The 19,530-nt window shown below is 42.9% G+C and overlaps 1 protein-coding gene across 1 annotated transcript in view; it reads left to right on the forward strand.

Annotated features, from left to right (window-relative positions):
- The window catches only part of numbl (NUMB like endocytic adaptor protein), a 31,328-nt gene that overhangs the window by 6,428 nt on the left and 5,370 nt on the right, over positions 1–19,530 (forward strand). The window contains exons 2-7 of the mRNA XM_053423460.1: positions 7,217–7,367; positions 10,896–10,970; positions 12,316–12,390; positions 14,895–15,035; positions 16,741–16,942; positions 17,407–17,679. Coding sequence (XP_053279435.1) covers positions 7,217–7,367; positions 10,896–10,970; positions 12,316–12,390; positions 14,895–15,035; positions 16,741–16,942; positions 17,407–17,679 — 917 coding nt within the window. The remainder of the gene's footprint in view (positions 1–7,216; positions 7,368–10,895; positions 10,971–12,315; positions 12,391–14,894; positions 15,036–16,740; positions 16,943–17,406; positions 17,680–19,530) is intronic.

A 19,530-nucleotide genomic window follows, 5' to 3' on the forward strand; every position in this document is an offset into this window, starting at 1 on the left:
TATTGTATTATAGATGAAGATGTGTCTGACAGGTTGGTCTGCTAACTGAGCGGAGGGAGACAGTATGGGGATTCCATCTCAGGCATTATTCCACCCAAGCTTCTTACAGCCCCCCTAGACTGTACCTATAGAATTAGACATGTAAGAGGTATGCCCCAAACTTAGTAAGAAGGGATGAGGGAGGGAAAAGAGGATGAGTGGATTTGGGTAGGGATGAGCAGAGGGGTGGATGAGATAGAGAGGTTAATGGATGAGTGGATGAGAAAGGATGAATCAGGAAATCTGAGACTAACAGCATATGGGTTGACGGGGTACATGCAGGCTTGACAGGTGATTAGAGATGTCGTTAAGGCGCCTCCCTGCACCCGGGAGGCGCACCTAACTGACAACCTCTATACTGAGGGGCAGTTTTTATTCAAGTCAACATGCAGGTCTGTTGCATCTGTCAATGTTAAAGTCTGTCCTAGGTCAAAAGTGTGTGCAGTATTTTGGTTGAAGTCTGGTGATGTAACTTCTTTCTAGCACCACACCCTCTATCGACACTGACTTAAGTGACATCACTTATCAGATTTTACACAGCTTCCTCTGAAGCTGCTAAAGGCTTTACACTAATATCTTCACATAAACATCCCCAGGAACTGAAACGGGATGATTAAGTTTGACTTAAGTCTAAGTCTCAAGTTTATGGCTCCAAAACACCTGCTAATAAGAAAGCAAACAGGACTTCCAACCCCAAATAAGTGTTTCTTTAATGTATTACAGATGAAAGGTGAAATGTGCATTTGTGTCATAGTATCTGAAAATGATGGTGTGTGTGTGTGTGTACTGTATATAGAGCCATATTTCCTGGAGGGAAGACTGACCAAGCACCAAGCACGCGCTCTCTCTCTCTGACTGCCTGTCTGACCCTCTCTCACACTCATGCACACACTCATTCTACTCCTGCAAAGCCTCATAAACCACTGCAATGAATAAGGCCACCTTGTCCTGGGTCAGCCTTCAGTCCAAACAATAGTGCCCTGGTTTATGTCCGCTGCATCACACTCCTTTATTTTTTAAATCTCACAAAAACACGCATGTGCTCACACATGCACACACACACACCAACTGTCGCTCAGTCTGTGTGTGAGAGGAAGAGAGAAACACAGAGTTTTGAGGATAGCAAGTGTCAGCATCACTATTCGGGTCACTCAGTGTAAGTTAAAGTCTGCAGGGCCCAGAAACTGGGTCACTTTTCAGTCAGTGTGTGTGTGTGCGTGCGCCTGCATCTGTGCGTGCGTTTGTTTTGCATAATCATCCAACATTTACTACTGATTTACAGTTTTGTTCTAAGACATAGGTAAGTTTTGGTTTCTTAGTCACCTCCAAACCTGCAAACTCGAAAACACATGATGCTCTGGAATCGTGTTTTTTTTCAAGTTCACATCTTTAAGGGGCCGAATGTCTAGAGCAACTGACTTGGACATTCGTTTGAGTTTGTCAAGCACAGCCCCTCCGTAAAATGTGTTTGCTTGTCATCAGCCGTTTCTGATGAGTTTGTAAGCAAACAATAAACCAATTACACACTGAGCAGATACACAGGAGTATTCATGTGTTTCTGGCCACCTGATGTTTGGAAGTCCAGTATTCACTCTAGTTTTTATTCTTTCTTTCCCAACAGGTAAATAAATATCTGGTTCTTCAGCTGCTGAATGCTCTGATATATTTAGCAGTCTCACTGCAGTTTGCTCGTTTATCAGAGCTTTCACTGCAATAACATCTCTCTATGTCCAAATGGATGAAGAAGAATTTATTGGTGTTTGCTGAAAAGTTTGTTTATCAGATTCCTCTAAGACATAATTTGACCCGATCAACTGAATCTCCATAAATCATATCATTAATCTCATGGTCTTACTCAGGACTTTGAAATGACATGAGCCTCTCAGTTGTTCAGCCAATAAGACACAACTGAAACTCAGCGGAACTGAGAGGGAGGGGAGAGAGTGCGGCACATTGTGTCCATAGAAAGTTGTCGGCTCAGTGATGACTAAGCCAGGACAATCCCTTGCTGCAACACACACACACACACCCGCTCACACCCCTCCTTGTCTCTCAGGAACATCACAGATATATGGCTTACCGTAATACGAGGTGCCAATGACTCATTGTGTGTGTGTGTGTGTGTGTGTGTGTGTGTGTGTGTGTGTGTGTGTTTATGTGTGGTCTAGGTATTATGAAAGTTGACACAGTCACATTATGGGGTTAGGTTAAGTTCAGGTTAATGTCCTTAAACGTACCCTATAAAGGGGTGAGTAGTAGTTATGGTTAAAGCTGTAGTCATGGAGACACAACATTGTGTATTTCTGTCTGTGTGAATGTGTCTGTGTGACAACATCATCACTTCTCTGCTCCTCCTCTGTCTCCTCCTCCTTGTGTGAGGTGTGTTTCCGAGCATCTGGTTGAGTAGAAGTGTGAGGGAGGAGCTGCGGGCCCGTTTTGCCAAAAAGTCTCTGAGCCGCTGCGATGAACACAGAACATCTGGATCGGGGAGGAACACTGTGTGAGTGTGTGAGCGTGTGTGAAAGGGAGGGAGGGTGCCAAACATATCAATCAGACTCACATCTGGCCCGGTACAAAACACAGCTGGACACACATGAGTTCATGCAGACTCAACACAGAGAAGACCAAGTGAATACATTCTTCTAATACAAGCTGATATTAATGACATCTACACGCACATTGTTGATCACAATCTAGCAACAACCAAAACGTTTGCATCCGTCGCTGCCTCTGTCGGACAAAGCGAGGGGAGACGTGGTGTCTAATCTCACGTGAAGAAGAAGAAGAGAAGGGGGCGGGGACCGGGAGAGGAAGCAGCGATGAAGGGAGGTCAGCTTGGGTGAACAACGACATAACATTGTGCGATCGTAAGTCGTCATCACTGCCATTTCCTCTGTAATGGACGGCTGCTGAGACTCGAACACTCGATGGGGAACAACTATGTGTTTTTTGGCGCCGGGCCTCATGTTTGTGTAGTCTACGCTGAAGTGCTTATGAGTTTTGCGTGGGTTTCTGATGAGAGTGGGATTTTTTTTACTGCCATTGATTTATAGATTTATTTTGATGTATTGCCCGCATGCCAAACCTCTCCCTCTCTCTGTTTTTCTTTCTTCACGCAGATGGTTCTTATTGTACGAGGTGAAGTCACAGCTATGCAAGGGCTTTGCATGTTGCATGCTGGGTAAATGTCTCCACCCTAGTGTGTCTCTACACAGACTCCATCAAAGAGCATTTACTATCAGATTTCTGTGGATTTCACCCTTTGCCGCCCAGCGACCCAAAGGTCATATTTTCATGTCCTGTCACTATGGCACATGTGAAGTTTGTGTTGTAATGGTGTCTCTCAGCAACACCTTATTATTGGAAGAGCCACGACTCACAACAACAAATGCAGAAACACTTCACTGGTTTCCTCCACATTGATACTTGGGGTAGATTTCTGTACATATTCAAATAATTGTTTAATTCAAGGATTATTTCTTTTAGAGAAACAAATCAAAATGATTTTTATTAGAATAATATATTATTATTATTATTATTGTGAACAGAGGAATAGAACATGGATGCACAAGTAAATTCCCCCCCTCAGTGTGGACCCACAAAGATGGGCTATCTCATGTTGGCTTCTGATGAGACAGTAGAACGGGGCTGACATTCTAAACTTTGACAGCCTGCAGGTGATTGACTCAAGGCGAGCTTGTTAGGTTGTAATTGGATGAAAAGACAATGAGCTAGTGGAGCTTAGAGATACTAGGAAATGTGCATAGGACTTAGGAGGCGTGTGCAAGAAGACTGAACTTTGGCTTATAGCTTTATTACAACATTTGTGTGAAACATTATGGTTTCATGTCTACCAAAAATCACTTTTGAGCTCTAAGATACAAGGTTTATATTTATGCTGGCGCATGATAAGGAATAACATCCTTATATTCATTTTAGAGATATAATGATATAATGTATACCTATGGTTAGTGCTGGGTTGTTGGTCCATCTCAACTTCACTTGGAAATTCTTGGCCGATACCGATACCGATACCGATATTTAAAATAACAATCTGGCCGATAGCCGATACCGATATTTGTTTATTTTCTTTTTGTTGTTATTCATTCACCCTTTTGTGCCAGAAAAATAATTAAATCATTATTTAAAAAGCACTATTCATCACTCTTATCTTTTAATGAGCACAAATTGAATCAGATTTATGAAACAATCTCTGATTTAACTAAACTTTATTTAACAGAGACATATTAGGCCCATTTTACCGCAAGTTGAAATGGTTCCTTGGGATCTTAATGAAATGACTGTAACATATTTTGGTCAAAATACCACAAGGATAATTTAAAACAGCACCTTTTTACCCTGTCTAAAACAGCCCTGTTAAAGTATCATTATAGAGAACGCTCTTCTCATTGATTTACGGTAGCAGTATTGCCCGTTTATTAGATGTGTTACGGCTTCTGTGTGTATAACGTATGTTGTCAATTCCCTTGTTACCTGTGCATGAGACGGATGAATAGAGCCGGTGCACATGAGGATAAAGTACTTAAACAGACGCTACGCTCATACTTTTTACACCAAGTTACACTGCGTGAGTCAAGATAACTTAACAAGCCCTCCTCAGTTTGACCTGTTTTTAGTGTCGGGCAGAAATCACATCGCGTCAACACCCACCGTGGCCCTTCGCGATGCTTGTTTTAATTAAACAGTCGGATTCCCCTGGTCCGCACCAGTTCTCAGTCAGCTGCTAGGCGCCAGCCGGAGGGTTCCCCCAGCGGTCGCCGTAGCTGAGGTGATCCGCGAGAAGGGCCCGACACGCGTCCAGAGTGGCCGCCGCTGACCGCCGTACCCAGTCCCCTGCCCGCCTTCCGCGCCGGCGCCGTGTGAGGTGCCACCGGATGAGGAGCCTCCGGCGGCGCGGAGAGGAGGGCGACGGAGCGACTGCTCCCCCAGCCGCGGCACGTGCCCGGCGGTTTTACCACAAATATGAACATCGGCCAATGATATCGGTGAAAGTCAAGTTTATTACCGATAAGCCGATATCAGTAAACGAGGCGAATATCGGCCGCTACCGATGTTCGGCCGATATATCGGTGCATCCCTACTGTTTTCTTACTTTGCATCAAACCAACCAGCCTCCTGACTCACAATTACCTGGAATTCATACGAATTCTAGCACATTACTTGTAGTAGTGTTTCCTACAAAATCTGGATGAGAACAGCCGGAACCATTCAACCCCTTCATTTTTTCTACACATCTTCCAGATGTATTGTGAGTCAACTACTCTCACGTATCTTACATTGTTTGGGAACTTTGAATTTGTCACTAGGACAAGCAGGAAGTGGATTTTCATTACTTCATTTCGCTCTCTTTCCCCTTGTGGCCTGGTATCTGATGCCAGTCCCATTCCCTCACTCCTCCTCCTCTTCCTCCTCTACTGCTGTCCCAAACCATATGAGGCAGTTACTGGGCATCATGTTTTCCCCATCCAGTCCCCCTGTCCCCCATCCTGCTGCCTTAACTCCCCCTTCTGCCTCCCTTGTGGAATATTATGCACCACACACACACACACACACACACACACACACACACACACACACACACACACACACACACTCACATTCACACCTGCTAGTGCTGGTGCCAACCAGGTGCCAGTTATTTGGAGATTTGCCCAGATGTGACTGGCACACGCCTCGACATGTGTGCAAACCTTACTGCAGATGGGGCTTGTATGTATTTGTGTGTGTGTGCATGCCTCACATGCCAGCAGAATGACTGAGCCACTTGAGCTGTTTGAATTAAATGCTCTGCATTACACACACATCTGAGCGGTGTGTGGGTGTGTGTGCACATGCTTCCAGCAAACCAGCTTTGGCTTTGCCAGTAACACCAATAATTATGAGAAGAGATGTGTCTGTTTATATATATATATATATATAAATATTTTTGCTTTTAAAAACAGACCTGTGTGTAGAGCAGCAAAGCGGAAGGTTCCTCTCTTCAGGATACAGCACTCAGCCGTACAGATGGACATTACTTGTCTTCAGTGTAATATTTATGTACTTTCACACCCTGTTGTAGCCAGGATGCCAAGAATTGGAGCAACCAGATGGTAAGACCAGTTTTTACTCAGATTACCTATTAGGAAATATGGAAGAGTAGAGCCAGTGAGGGAACATTTTACATATATTTTTCTTTTAATCCTCCACAGTCTTTAATTTCTTAATATTTTGCATTGATGCTGTATTTAAAAGAACTCTTATTTCCTCTGTGTGCTCTGCGGTTGGTTTTAATATTATACTTCTCTTATCAGATCAGCCAATGACAATTTAAATGTGTTTAAAAAATACATGTGTAGAGCGAGTGGACCACAGTGATTGGAGTCTTAGACAGGAGTCAGAGGGACCTTAAAGTCAGACTGGAGGGTTTGAAGTGGGTACTAGAGGAGCAGGTTGTGCAGTTAACTCCGTCTCGATAAGCAGAGAGGAGCCACGAGAGGAGAGCTGTTTTTAGTGTTCACCACATCTTTTTTTGAGGGAGGATCATGGAGGAATGAAAACAGTGATTATCATTTTGAAGCAGGTCATGTTTTGATGGCATCGTGTTCCATTATGCTTGAAAATTTGCATCGCTTAACAGGCCAGAGGGCTGAATGGTCTAATTAAGCAGCAGAGAGGACTGGAGTGTGTTCAGAGAAGGATTGTTGTGTGTGCATGTGTTTGTGTGTGTATGTGTGTAGGTGTCTGTGTGCGCATGTGTGTGTGCGTTGATCAGTATTCGCTCAGCAGTCTCGATGTTTCTTGGAGAGATGAAAGCATCCTGCTCGATGCTTTGTGTTCATCAGCGTTCACGTTGTACCTGTGTGATGTGCACTGTAGCCCGGATTGTCTATGTGGAGAATCAATAGAGCATCATGGCGGGAAGTGTTTATTCACTCATAGTCATCATGTATGAAACACATGACCCGTTACCAAGCTCTCAGCTGGTGCTCTTTTAATTTATAGCTCAGCTCTGCTTTATTAAATTAGCTTTTATGAGTCTCACTGTCAAGTTCAGAGTAAATTTATGCTTTTTCAATTGTTGTTTTTTCTTGTTCCTTATATGACAGAGAATTATGATTGTGATTACCTATTTCATCCTATTGAGCCGTTGTTTTTGTTATTTTTGCCCCTGCAGTACCAGGGAGCACGTGACTCCGGAGATGAACAAGCTTCGTCAGAGCCTGAGGAGGAAGAAGCCCACCTACGTGCCAGAGGCCAGCAGACCCCATCAGTGGCAGTCTGACGAGGAGGCGGTACGCAAGGGCAAATGTAACTTCGCTGTTCGGGTGAGTTCTAGTCCAGCGCTGCACCATTCCTGACCAGTATATAATACATATTCATGGTTTTCCTTCCCAGGCAGAAACTTTGCTACATATATCTCGACTAGATAAACCAAAAGGTCACACCCATTATAGTAAATGAAAGTTTCCTGGGTCTTAGCCCACAGTTCATTCACCATACCTTATTTCCCTGTATATGGTTGCTCAACTATACCAGGTCCATAGGATCCTTATTTGTTCAGCACCTTGTCCTTGAACATCAAGGAGACGATTGAGTTCACAGGGAGCTTGAGGAAAAAGTCATTCAGAACTTGTATTTACAACTCTTATTACCTGAGAAAAAGATGAGAGATCAATGCGACTCCAAATCTTGAAAGTATGAAACTGGGGACAGAAGCTGATGAAGGCTCTGTCCGAAGATAAAAATCAAAACGCTGAGCTGGGAATGACATTAAGTAATATTGTAATTTCCATTTGACATTAGCCATCTATAACTGAATGTAGCCTACACAGAGCTGACATGATCACATAAGTTGTAAAAGGACTATATTGAACATGGCAGAGTTTGTAAATTGTATACATACAAACTGTAAACAGAACTGTGATTAACAAGAACAATAAGTGACAGTGACCACTGAAAATATTCTAAATTCAATTATATAAGCAAAAACAACAACATTCAATTCTAAAAATAAAATCTATTGGTCCCACTGAAGTTTGCCATGTTAAAGCAGCAAAGAAGAAAGTGAAAGTACACACTAGGTTAAATAAATAAATAACTAAACCACAGTATTAACACAAGGAAATGTAAAAAACTAAAAATGATATATAAAAAATAAACCAAATAAATGCAGTGTAACAGTATTGCACATATACAGTAACTTTGAAGTGACATGGATAGAAAATGATAATTGCACAATTTTATGTTGAAATGTTGAAACCTGAGTGAGACATATTATGGCCGACATGCGCTGAATGCACCACATGATGGACAGGAGTACCACAACATCCCGTCAAAACATCATTGATTGAAAATGAAATGTAGATTAAGCTGAACCGTGCGGTAGCAATAGCAGAGAGCTCACAGCTCCACTTGTCTGAATACAGAATATTCCTAAACAGCTTTGTAACTTGAAAGTTTGATCAGTCTTGGGAAAGGTGTGGAACGTAGAGATAAAGTTGTAAGATAAGCTGCGGTTAATCAACCACTCCAGCACAAGCAACCTGAGAGCGCCACAATGTGCACGGCCCGATGTCCAAATCTCCACCCTGACAACTGCGTCTCAACTTTACAGTCATGTGTTGGTTTGTAGATCTATGTTGAAATATAACTATGGTCATATATCTGGTTGTGTTGGTTTGCCCTCTTATGGACATAATGTGCAAAAATAAATATTCCAATAACAGTTTCATAAATAAAAGTAATAACTGGATGTTATTTGTTTACGTCTGATATTTGGCAACATGAGACTGAAAGATCATGACATTCACATCCTCGTGCCAAATAAACGAAAATATCTTGTTATCAGTAGGATATTGGATCCTCCCAGGAACCCTGTGGTATTTTCCCTTTGGGCAAAGAACAACTCATATTTGTATCTTTCAGCGGAGTGCCACATGTGCAATAAATGCAAGAGATGCATTATTAATGAGCCAATCTAGTGATTACATGGGCTCATCTGTGTTGCTTAGAGTCAAAGTGATTTGTTGAGCAGCTGGAGAGATGATGGCAGTAAGAGATGGAGGGCAGACAGGGTGGAATGACGACGAGGTGGAGTTATAGATTAATGAGACCACAGGAAATGACAGGGTGAGGGATGAGGGCACACAGCAGGGACGGGGAGACATTGTGAGATATGAAATGAGGAAGGGAGATGTAGAAGTGGATAAGAGAGGCGAAGAGAAGGACAAAGACTGAATGGTGGAAGCTGGAGAAAAGGGAAAGGGAACAAAGGAAGATGTGTCTGTAGGAAAAGGCAGAGTGAGCTTCTGAGGCAGGCTGAGGGAAAATGGTCCTGGTTGTAATGTTCCAAAGATTCACGGGAAATGGAGCAGGAGATCGTAAAAAAAAAAAGATCAGCGTCTCTATTGTTGCTTTTCCTTTTCCCTTGACTCTTCGTTCTTCTGTTCACTTCTTCTTTCTCACTCGCCTGCCTTCGCTCAGTATTACTCCTCCAATGTATTCAAGAGCTGCTGAGCTGCACCAGAGAAAAAGAAAAGGGCGATTGTGAGTTCAACACTGAGAGAAAAGTTTCAAAACAGCCGTAAGTTAAGAGGAGTGGAGAGTGGAAATCAAACTAGTGATGCAAGCAGGATAAACAGATACATTTTGGGGTCGTCTGTCTGTCCCATTACTGTGAACACAACGTTTCAGGAACACCTTCAAGAAACTACTTCAAATTAGGTTAAGAAAATGAACGGACTCAAGGTTGACATGATTGAATTTGGGTGGTCAGAGGTCAAGGTCACTGTGGCCTCTTAAACAGGATATCCCAAGTTAACTTCAGGGAATTTCTTCTTTTGACCCGCCGTCACTTGGAGTCAAATATGAACTGATTAGATTTCAGGGATCAAAGGTCACTTGACATCATAAGTCTGAAAAAACGATGTAGTCTCTCAACGCTCTCCATCTTTACTTTCTCTGGATATAGATAGTAGTGGCCTGTGGATTAGTGTTCTGGTCTCCAAGTGTAAAGGTTACTATCTTTAAAGTCTATAGTATTATTATTATAGTCCAGTAATATAATATTTCGAGTTCAATTTGTTTGTTCATCGTTGCTTTTCTAAAACTTGTCCTGCGCTTCACCGTGGATAGAGGTGCAGCAGTATTCTTCTGAGGTCCTGCTGTTTGCCTGCTGCATATTAAGAACACAGAAGCCTTGTTATTATGAATGTAACATTAAAATATATAAAATCCAGCTGCCCATCCAAACATACCTGTACATGTTTAGGCCTATACACAGGTTTTTGCTAACCGATTGTATATCCACTACGATTACAGGTGTTGGTGGGTTTTTTGGCCAGTGGTAAAGGGGCTTTTAATGTCATAGTGTTGCAGAAACTTGAATCTAACAAACTGATATTTGAAGCTGTGCAGCCTCTTAAACAGGTTTATATGATTTCAACAATCTGAGACCAAACTACTGCACTCAGAGCTCAGCTTCTTTCCTCCTCACTTGGCTCCTAACTCCAGCCGGGCTACTGGAGCTTTAATTGTGTCCCTGTTGGCTCCCCACACACCACAGCTCAACACTGGAGAGACAACAAGAGGGGATGGGAGGCTATAAACTACTCTCCTGTCCTTGTTATCAGCAGCAACATGCGGCTGTTCACATCCAGTATGCCTGCTTATTAGCAGCTTCACACCTGTCAATTTCACAGCACTTACAGAAATACTGATACAAGCTACGTCGTGTTCAGCTCAGCTCAGTTGTTGCGTCGCTGGCCTCGAGGTTAGATGTAAAAAATGTAACAACATCTGTCCACATCTGTCTGGTTCTGGCTTCATGTGTTTCTGCTCTCTTTTCTCCTCAGTACCTGGGGTTGGTGGAGGTGGAGGAGTCGCGAGGGATGCATGTATGTGAGGACGCAGTGAAGAAGCTGAAAGTTGTACGTAATCCCTCACACACACCCACACACATGCTCACACACACAGACACACACACACTCATAATTGCAACCACAATGCTCAACACTCTCCCATGTTGTGGTTTCTTTTCTTCTTCATCACTTTAATCTCCTACATCGTCCTCCCCTTTGAGTCTTATTCCATATCTGTCGGCCGGGCTGCTCATCAGTCGCTCTCTTTCTGATCCCGCTATACCCAAGAGAGCAGAAAATGAGATATGAGCTAACATAGACACATATAAACACATACTGGCACACACACAAAAACACACAGTTTTCCCCCTTGGGAAGCTGGATTGGATCAGGGAGCGTGTGAACACAGTGACACCGACCGGCCAGTGTCACACACTCAGTGGTTCTCCACTGAAGCAATGATGTGTCTTTTGTCACTTTCTTTTCAATCTTCCCATCTGTAGCTCTGCCACCACTTCTCTTGAGCAATGGGATCCGACCGGACCTTTGCATGAGAATTCGAGACGCAGATCTTCTGTTTCCAACGTACAATCATTCTATAATCTGATTAGCTTTCTCAGAGGAGTTTATTTTGCACATGATAAATGTGTTTTGCAGCGATTCAAATCTCTATTCAGTTTATTCTTTCTCTTTTCATTCTCCCTCATGGATCAATTCAGTTTCTTTCCATTTCCTCTCTTCATCAGCATCTTTCTTCTGCAGCAGCCCCTCCTCTCTGCAGATTCTTGCGCTGAAAACATTTCTTTCCAGTTGCCCCCTCCCTCCACGTCCTCTTTTTGCTTTCATCTCCTTCTTCACCCCTTTCCCTCCACTACTCCTTGTGTCTTCACCTCCGTTCTCTCTCCCTTTCTCTTCCTCTTGGTAGGATTATGCAAAAATGGAGGCTTCTCATTGCTTTGCTGTGGGTTTCAAAGCCACTTTCTGCAGTGCTCCGATTTTGGCACACACACACGCACAGGAAAACACAGGCACACACACAGTTCCACACACTTCTTCAGCTCATGTATTTTTAGCATGGCTCATGCTGAGTGTGTTATTAGCTCTGCCTGGTGTCCTCCTCTGGAGAAATGACTCCTGGTGCCAGCTGGCACAGTTTTTAGCTCCGCCTGCCTCTCCGCTTCTTAACCCACCGTTACCTAATTTGCTTGAAAGGGTGTAATGATCGCCTTACATAACTGCAAATGTAGGAGCAAAACAGGCTGTTCATGCTAATAGCTTGTTGATTGCACCTCTGCAAGAATCAGTCAGGAAGCACGTAGTGAAACCGGCCAATGATTGAAGCACATTTATGATGTAACTTGATCTCATGAGTTATAAATCATTCACGTTCTCTATGTCTTTCTGTATTTTTTAGAGCGGGAAGAAGACAGTAAAGGCAGTGTTGTGGGTTTCCGCTGATGGTCTCAGGGTGGTCGATGAAAAAACAAAGGTAAGCAAACATTTGTTTTTGCACGTGTCACCTCTGTTTCTTTGTTTTGTCCTCCTCTCTTGCGTCCCTGCTTGTTTACCTCATCACTCTCTTAGCCACAAAGATGGCAGATTTGTGTATTGTATTTGTGTTGTCAGCCTCTGAAGATTAACAGATATACCTCCACCAAGGCCCAATAGTCCTCTTAAATTCAATCAAGTCCCAAAAAATGTACACACTCATATGTTAGTCCACTAATTGTGCCAGATTTTTTCCATCAAGATCTATTATTCTCTGGGAATTCGGTAACAACATCAAAAAAACGTGAGAAATCCTGGAACTGACTCCTGACCCATATCACATCCTTTCACTAAGTTTTGTGGAAATCTGTCCTGTAGTTTTTGTGTAGCCCTGCTAACTAACAGAGAAACGCAAATGATGACATAAATAAACTGGTGACAAAAGGTGACAGAAAAGTCTCCTTAATCTCTGACACATGTTAGTATAGTATTTTCTGCCTGTGATAACCCCATGTTCAGGTAAGAGACATTTTCTTTCCTCATACCAACAACAGCAGCCTGGTTCCAGAGCTGATATATGTGACTCATGGTATCTTGCTGAAGATGCATAGTGGGGGAGGGAAGATCAAGGAAACACAGACACACACACACATGCACTTGAGCAGTGTCTGGCGGCCAGGGAGGCCTCCTACTGCTTCTTTTGAAAGAAGAGCTGAATATAGAGCGATACAGAATAGAGGAAAGAAGCAGAGAGCCCCCTCACCCGCTCTTGCTCTTCTCAACAGTGATGTGTTTCAGGTAGATAAACAGTATCCTTCCCCTCTCTGCCACAGAGTCCCAGTGTGTCCCAAAACATTCTAAAGACACACTCCTGTAGCAGTAGAGCTGGTGCCCTACGTATGGGGACGTGGGTTCTCATGCAGGTTCAATAAAGGCAAAATGCCCCCCAAATGTGTTTGTTTCAAAAGACACACTGCTACACTGGGACATATGTTTCTTCCTCAGACGTTCCTCCCTCAGTAGCCATATCATAGTCCCGGCTGAGGACCAAAGGTGATTGGCCTTTTCTCCCAGTCTTTGGAACAATCTCCCTGAGGAGACATATTCCTTATCCTGATTTAAATCTCTCTTAAAGACACATTTTTATAGATGTGCTTACTCCTACTTCTGATCTTACCTATTATTTTAATCACTTTTGATTATTGCTTTATTAATATTTACTTTATTTCACTCTTTTCTCATCTGTAAAAAGAAGTGGTTTCATAAAGTTTCCACATATTCTCCAGATATTTTTGTATGTAGAGATTAAAAACAAAGAAGAGTCAAGGTCTGACCCGAGTGTTCATCAACCCTAAATGAAAGCTAATGTTGCAAAGACGTTAACTATAAGCCTCCTGCCTCCACCCATGATTCAGCATGAATGCCCTTCATAACACCCACACATTGTTCCAAGCCTGTGAATGTACAGTACACGTGGGTTAATGTGGGTGAGCATGAGAGTCACAGCTCCTCATGACCTTGGTGATGCATCAATAGAAAGAAAGAGTCAAGTCTTTTTCTTTTAAGCACTTTCCCTCTGCACAAGGCTGAGCAGCTTCTCTGCTTAGATACAAAAGCCTGAGTCACACACTTCAGTGCTGTGTTCTTCCTTTCAGTGATGTAAGGACGTGATCTGAGTCACCTTTTCCCACACACACACACGCAGAAAACTCTTGAAAACACACCGATAGATGTGCTTCTATAGGATGAACAACTTACTATACCAGTGAGGGGGAACACACACACACACACACACACACACACACTGCTCTCCACTCAGCCTTTCGCCTCGGTACAAGCATCCCCCTTCAATCACTAATTGGCGCACAATGAATGGCCTGTTTTTCCTTCACCTCTTTCTCCTCAAATCCTTCCTTATTTTCTCCTCCTTTCCCGTCCTCCCTCTTCCTCTATCCCGCCCTCTTTGTTTTTCGCCGACACTGGAGGAGAGGAAGGAAGTGCATGGATGAGTGTGTGAATACCTCTTTCTTCCCTTTCTTCTGTCTCTCTGCGCTTGTTTTCCTTCTCTTTCTGTTTTGGGTGAGTCAAAGAGGTGAGCCGGGGCCCTTTGATGTACACAGAGAAGGAGAGGGCCCCCTCTTAGTCTCCTCTATCGTGTCTATAGACAGTGAGACAGCCTGAATAACCATTTTTAGTGAAGGAAGGGTAGGTAGAGAGAATATCCCTGAGGTGAGCAACAGGGTTCAGGGCTATTAGGGTCCCCTTCTTTTGTGTCACTGGTGGGTGTATAAATAGGCTGGAGCGATAAGCACCTCCTCAGGTTAACTAGGTTGAGAGCAGTGTGTCAAGATCTGGATCAGTCTTTAACCTGGTGTCCTATTATTGAAGGTCCTGTATTTGATTAGAGAGACAATGTCCTGTCAGATGTGATTTGATGAGATCTACAGTGTAGACCAATGGTCTGACTTGATTCTCTCTTTGTCTGATTCCTTCCGTCTCTCTCAGGACCTCATCGTGGACCAGACCATAGAGAAGGTTTCTTTCTGCGCTCCTGACCGTAACTATGACAAGGCCTTCTCCTACATCTGCAGAGACGGGACCACCAGACGCTGGATTTGCCACTGCTTCATGGCTCTCAAAGACTCGGTGAGTGCACAAGTAACCTGCCGTCGACCATTCAGGGACAGGAGTTAGGTCATAGCCAAGATAACGTTTGTTCCACTCATTCTTTGACTCTTTCTCAGCCTTTCTTTCTTGATAAAAGTTCATGGATAAATCAGCATCCAGCATTAGTTCTTAAAAATGTTTGAATCGCACACTGTAAAACCACAACTCCCGTAAAAGAATGACCAGTTTTAGCATAGGTGCTTACATGGTAAATAACTTAGTGTTGTCCATATCCATAAGAATCACCACAGCAGTCTTTCTTGTAGTCTCTGCTGTCTAAAAAACTCTACCCCCTTTGCTTCTTTCTGTCCTGACAGTATCTGCCAGGCTGCAGCCCCACACTGAAAAAATGACTTGTTGTGTAATAAAATGAATGCTCTTATTTCAACAAAAAGAGTGAACCACAGAAGATATGGTTGAGTAATCCTCAGTTTCAAGGCTGTATTAACGTTATTACTAATGTCACCAGGATTTGGAATCAGGTTTTCTTACATGTGGAACAGCACCTGAAAGTTATGTTACCTTCGGCTCACAATTACATTTTTACAACTTTTTTTTTCTTCCAAATTTTCTGTTCTTGGACATTTTTCATTTTATTGTCAGGCTAGCTCTTAAAAGTGTGTTTTTTTCGATCCAGAGTGGCGTTGATAATAGTATACGATTATTATTAGTTAATTTAAAAATAACTGATTGTGATGATGAAATATTAATCCAGGACATGCATGTATTAATATTTTTTTTTTCTTGGTTAAACTTCTGTAATATGACGCTTTTTTGATTGTATACCTTTTATAAGATGTAATCAGATGTCATGTTGGAGCCCTGAAATTCTTCTAAAAATTTCACACACTTAACAGTTACCCAGGTAATAGAAGTAAATAATCACGGCTTCAGCCTTATTTAAAATGTTGAACCCACCCAAACACACAGTGACATCCATAAAGCACATCAATCCATTTTGAAGCACTAACGTTTAAGTATAGATGGGATTTGTGGTGTGAGTGTTATAGATTCATTGGTTATGTTGCCAGCATAACCTATTGATTTTTAACCTCATGTTTATCTGACGCACCTCGGGATGATGAGGTAGATATTCAATAACGACTGCAATAGAACCAGTCTCGTCATGGTTCATTGTGGTTTCAGGCCCAATCGTGGATTCATCAGCTTAGACTCTGAATTGAATTATTAATGTGAATGGAAGAGAACGTTGCACAGACCTGCGGGATTAGGAGTGAGGATTAGACAGAAGCCCACAGAGTTATCGGTCCATCTCTGTGTCTCTGTTTTAACTGCACATACTACACATCTGTGTTTACTGAGCTGTGTCTAGCTGTCTGTGCAGAGAGAAGAGGTGAGGTCAGGCAGGAAGGCGATGGGAAAGTAGGACTAAGTTGCAGAAAGATGGTTGGAATTAGTCGCATTCAGAGGCACAAGGCATGCTGACGTTTAACCAGGTGTTAGGTTGTTCGTCTCAATCGAATCCCTCTGGCATCTTTGTTACATGTGAATGAACGGATTTGATTTTGAGGTTGTCATGAACATTAAGCACATACTGCATACAAGCTGCTCTGTGTGTTCAAACCCTTATTCAGTTTTTTAGAAAGTTTTAAAACCATCAGTGGGTGTTAACGTGGCTGTAACCGTAAAGTTATTTTAATCGCTGCCTTTTTTACTCCACTAGGGGGAAAGACTGAGCCATGCAGTTGGCTGTGCCTTCGCTGCTTGTCTGGAGAGGAAGCAGCGCAGGGAGAAGGAGTGCGGCGTGACGGCGTCCTTTGATGCCAGCCGCACCTCATTCGTTCGCGAGGGCTCCTTCCGTGCAAACGCTGCGTGCAACCAGAGCAGCAGCGATCGTGATGACAAACTGCCGGACAAGAAGAAAGGTAGGAGGGTATTTCAAAATGTGAACCACAGACTGTATAAAAAGATGGAAGGCATGACTGCTCCTCAAAAGGGAAGCCTATGCACCTCAATGGCCTCCTGGTAGCAGGCAGAACTGCAGGCCGAAAATCCTGCCCCCTCTATAAAAAACGTCATGATTGACAGCTAAAACTGATTCATGATTGGTCGAGCGTGAGTATCGGCAGGACCTCGATACCGCTGTTTCGCTACTCCACAGACTCTGGCTCTAAATGACGTCTCTGGAGCAAGATGGCAGTTTATATCCAGGATATTTTGGCTTAATTTCAGGAATGAAGATGCGTCGTCCATCTTTATATAAAGTCTAAAGCAAGCACACATAGGCAAACGTTTACGTCAATAACCTTTATGTATATATATATATAGGAAATATTTAATCTTTATGGGACATGAATAATGTCTTGATCGATCCCACTTGTTTCCCCAGCAGACCAGCCCTCTGGCATCCCAGCTCTCCCACCTGGCTCCGCCTCCCCACCCGAGGGTGCAGCGTCCCCCATGGACCGCCAAGAGCCAGGCGGGCCTCACGCCATCCCTCGCCGCCACGCGCCCATCGAGCAGCTGGTGCGACAGGGCTCGTTCCGGGGATTCCCAGCACTCAGCGGGAAGAACTCCCCCTTCAAGAGGCAGCTGTCGCTCCGCCTCAACGACCTGCCATCCACTCTGCAACGCAAGACTGACTTCCAGGACAAGAACCCTGGTGAGTTGAGAAGCTAATGAAGTTAGACTCCCAGGTGAGGTGGACCCATCAAGGGACGAGCCTTATGCTTCCTGTCGTCTGCTGTTTATGAGGGTCAGAAGGTCCCAACCTAGCTGTTCTCACCCGTTTGTAGAAACACACTCATCAGTCATTTTTGTTGTTACAATGTCACTATGTTAGAAAGGGGTTAGGGACCCTACAGTCTTTCCTCAAATTTCCTAAAATAAGAATTATATTACATTTCAACCTTCACTAGAAAACAAAAAACAAAACAAGAAAAACAGCTTCTTCAAACACTTATTATCTGACATCAGTGGTTGGGAAAGGACTGTCAGGAAAATTCAACAAAAATGCTTGTTTTAGCATTTGTCTTATGATTATGATTTGTTAAATACATTGTTAATGTTTGATTTTGCGGCTTTGTAAAAATTACTTTTTAATAATATATTGAGGTACATGGAGGAAATTTATATTTTACTTTAGTTATTTATGTTAGGAAACAATTATGCCAACTTAGTACTGTCTATTATTATGACTTTAGGGGGGATGGTGTTACTTTGTGTTGGTCAAAAGATGGTGCTAAGAAAACATAAATAATGCTACAAAGGGCCTTTATAAAATGAACTGTATATTCCCACCCCAATAACATTTGCACACTCCCTTAGAGGGGAAGGAGTCACAAGTCATGTCACTACTAGATTTAACAGAAGTTGCCCTAACATGGTAAGAACTGACTGTTCCCTTCCATTTTATTTCAAAAGCCCCAAAAAGCACTTGAAACAGCATGTGGAGCATTTTTGGTGAATATATCAAACTGAAACAGTTTCCACAGACACTTTACTAGACTGACACCTTTAAAGCTGCTGAGTAAAAACCTCCCACATCACACTAGAATGATTCCTCATGTCAGATACGTGGTTCAAAATAAAAGCATATTTTACAGCTGTTATCGCAGAGGAAAGTCAAGCATATTGGAGGTGAATGCTTAGGCTTGAATACAGAAGCCATGAGATCAATACACTTTATTAACATTCGTCTCAGAAGTGATCAATTCACTTGATATCAAAATGCCTCCTCAGGTCCTACAGTGAAGAAGGGGATGGCTCCCTTGCATAGGAAAAATATATTTTCTCAAACTCAAATCCCCAAATCGTTTTTAGTTATGATTAATAGCTTTAGTTATGTCACCGTTTATAGACACAAATAGAGGCTATGCACTCACATATGAAATGTGAATTCACTTGCATTGTGGTGGTTTGCAGACTGAAGCAGTATTTCATTTTCCATTTGGCTCTGGTGTGACATCACTGAGCCCTGACTGGAGAGGTCTAACCAATCATATAACAGAATGAACCTGCAGCCCGTCTCAGGTGCACTAATGCATTCATGCAGACAAGGTGTAACTGTTAAGTTTAATCCAAAAACTTTCCTTTTATTGAATGTGGCCCAGGATAAAAACCAGTTATGTGAAGTGCTGTCAGTGCAACAGCACTGATACATGTTGCCTCTGCGACTCCAAGGCATTTTACTAAGGCCAATTATCAATAACTGACTCACCCTCACTGGTTGATGTACACACACACACAAGAACACTAGCAAACAGACACACCAGCTCAGTGTGGTGCCACAGGATCAGAGTGCTCTGTAGCGAGGCTGATTGCAGTCATTAGCAGAGATGAGAGAGTTGACACCGGCGCTCCTCTGACTGGAATACTAAAGCACAACCAACACCTCCCACTCTCACTCCATTCATTATATTCTCCTCTTTCATTTCTGCCTGTTATTCTTCAATAAATGTCTAGTGGCAGTGGATTTGGTGGAAGGTTGAATCCTTAATGAGTAGTAGCTACT

Source organism: Pleuronectes platessa, chromosome 5 (genome assembly GCF_947347685.1).
Source record: "Pleuronectes platessa chromosome 5, fPlePla1.1, whole genome shotgun sequence".
Lineage (NCBI taxonomy): Eukaryota > Metazoa > Chordata > Actinopteri > Pleuronectiformes > Pleuronectidae > Pleuronectes > Pleuronectes platessa.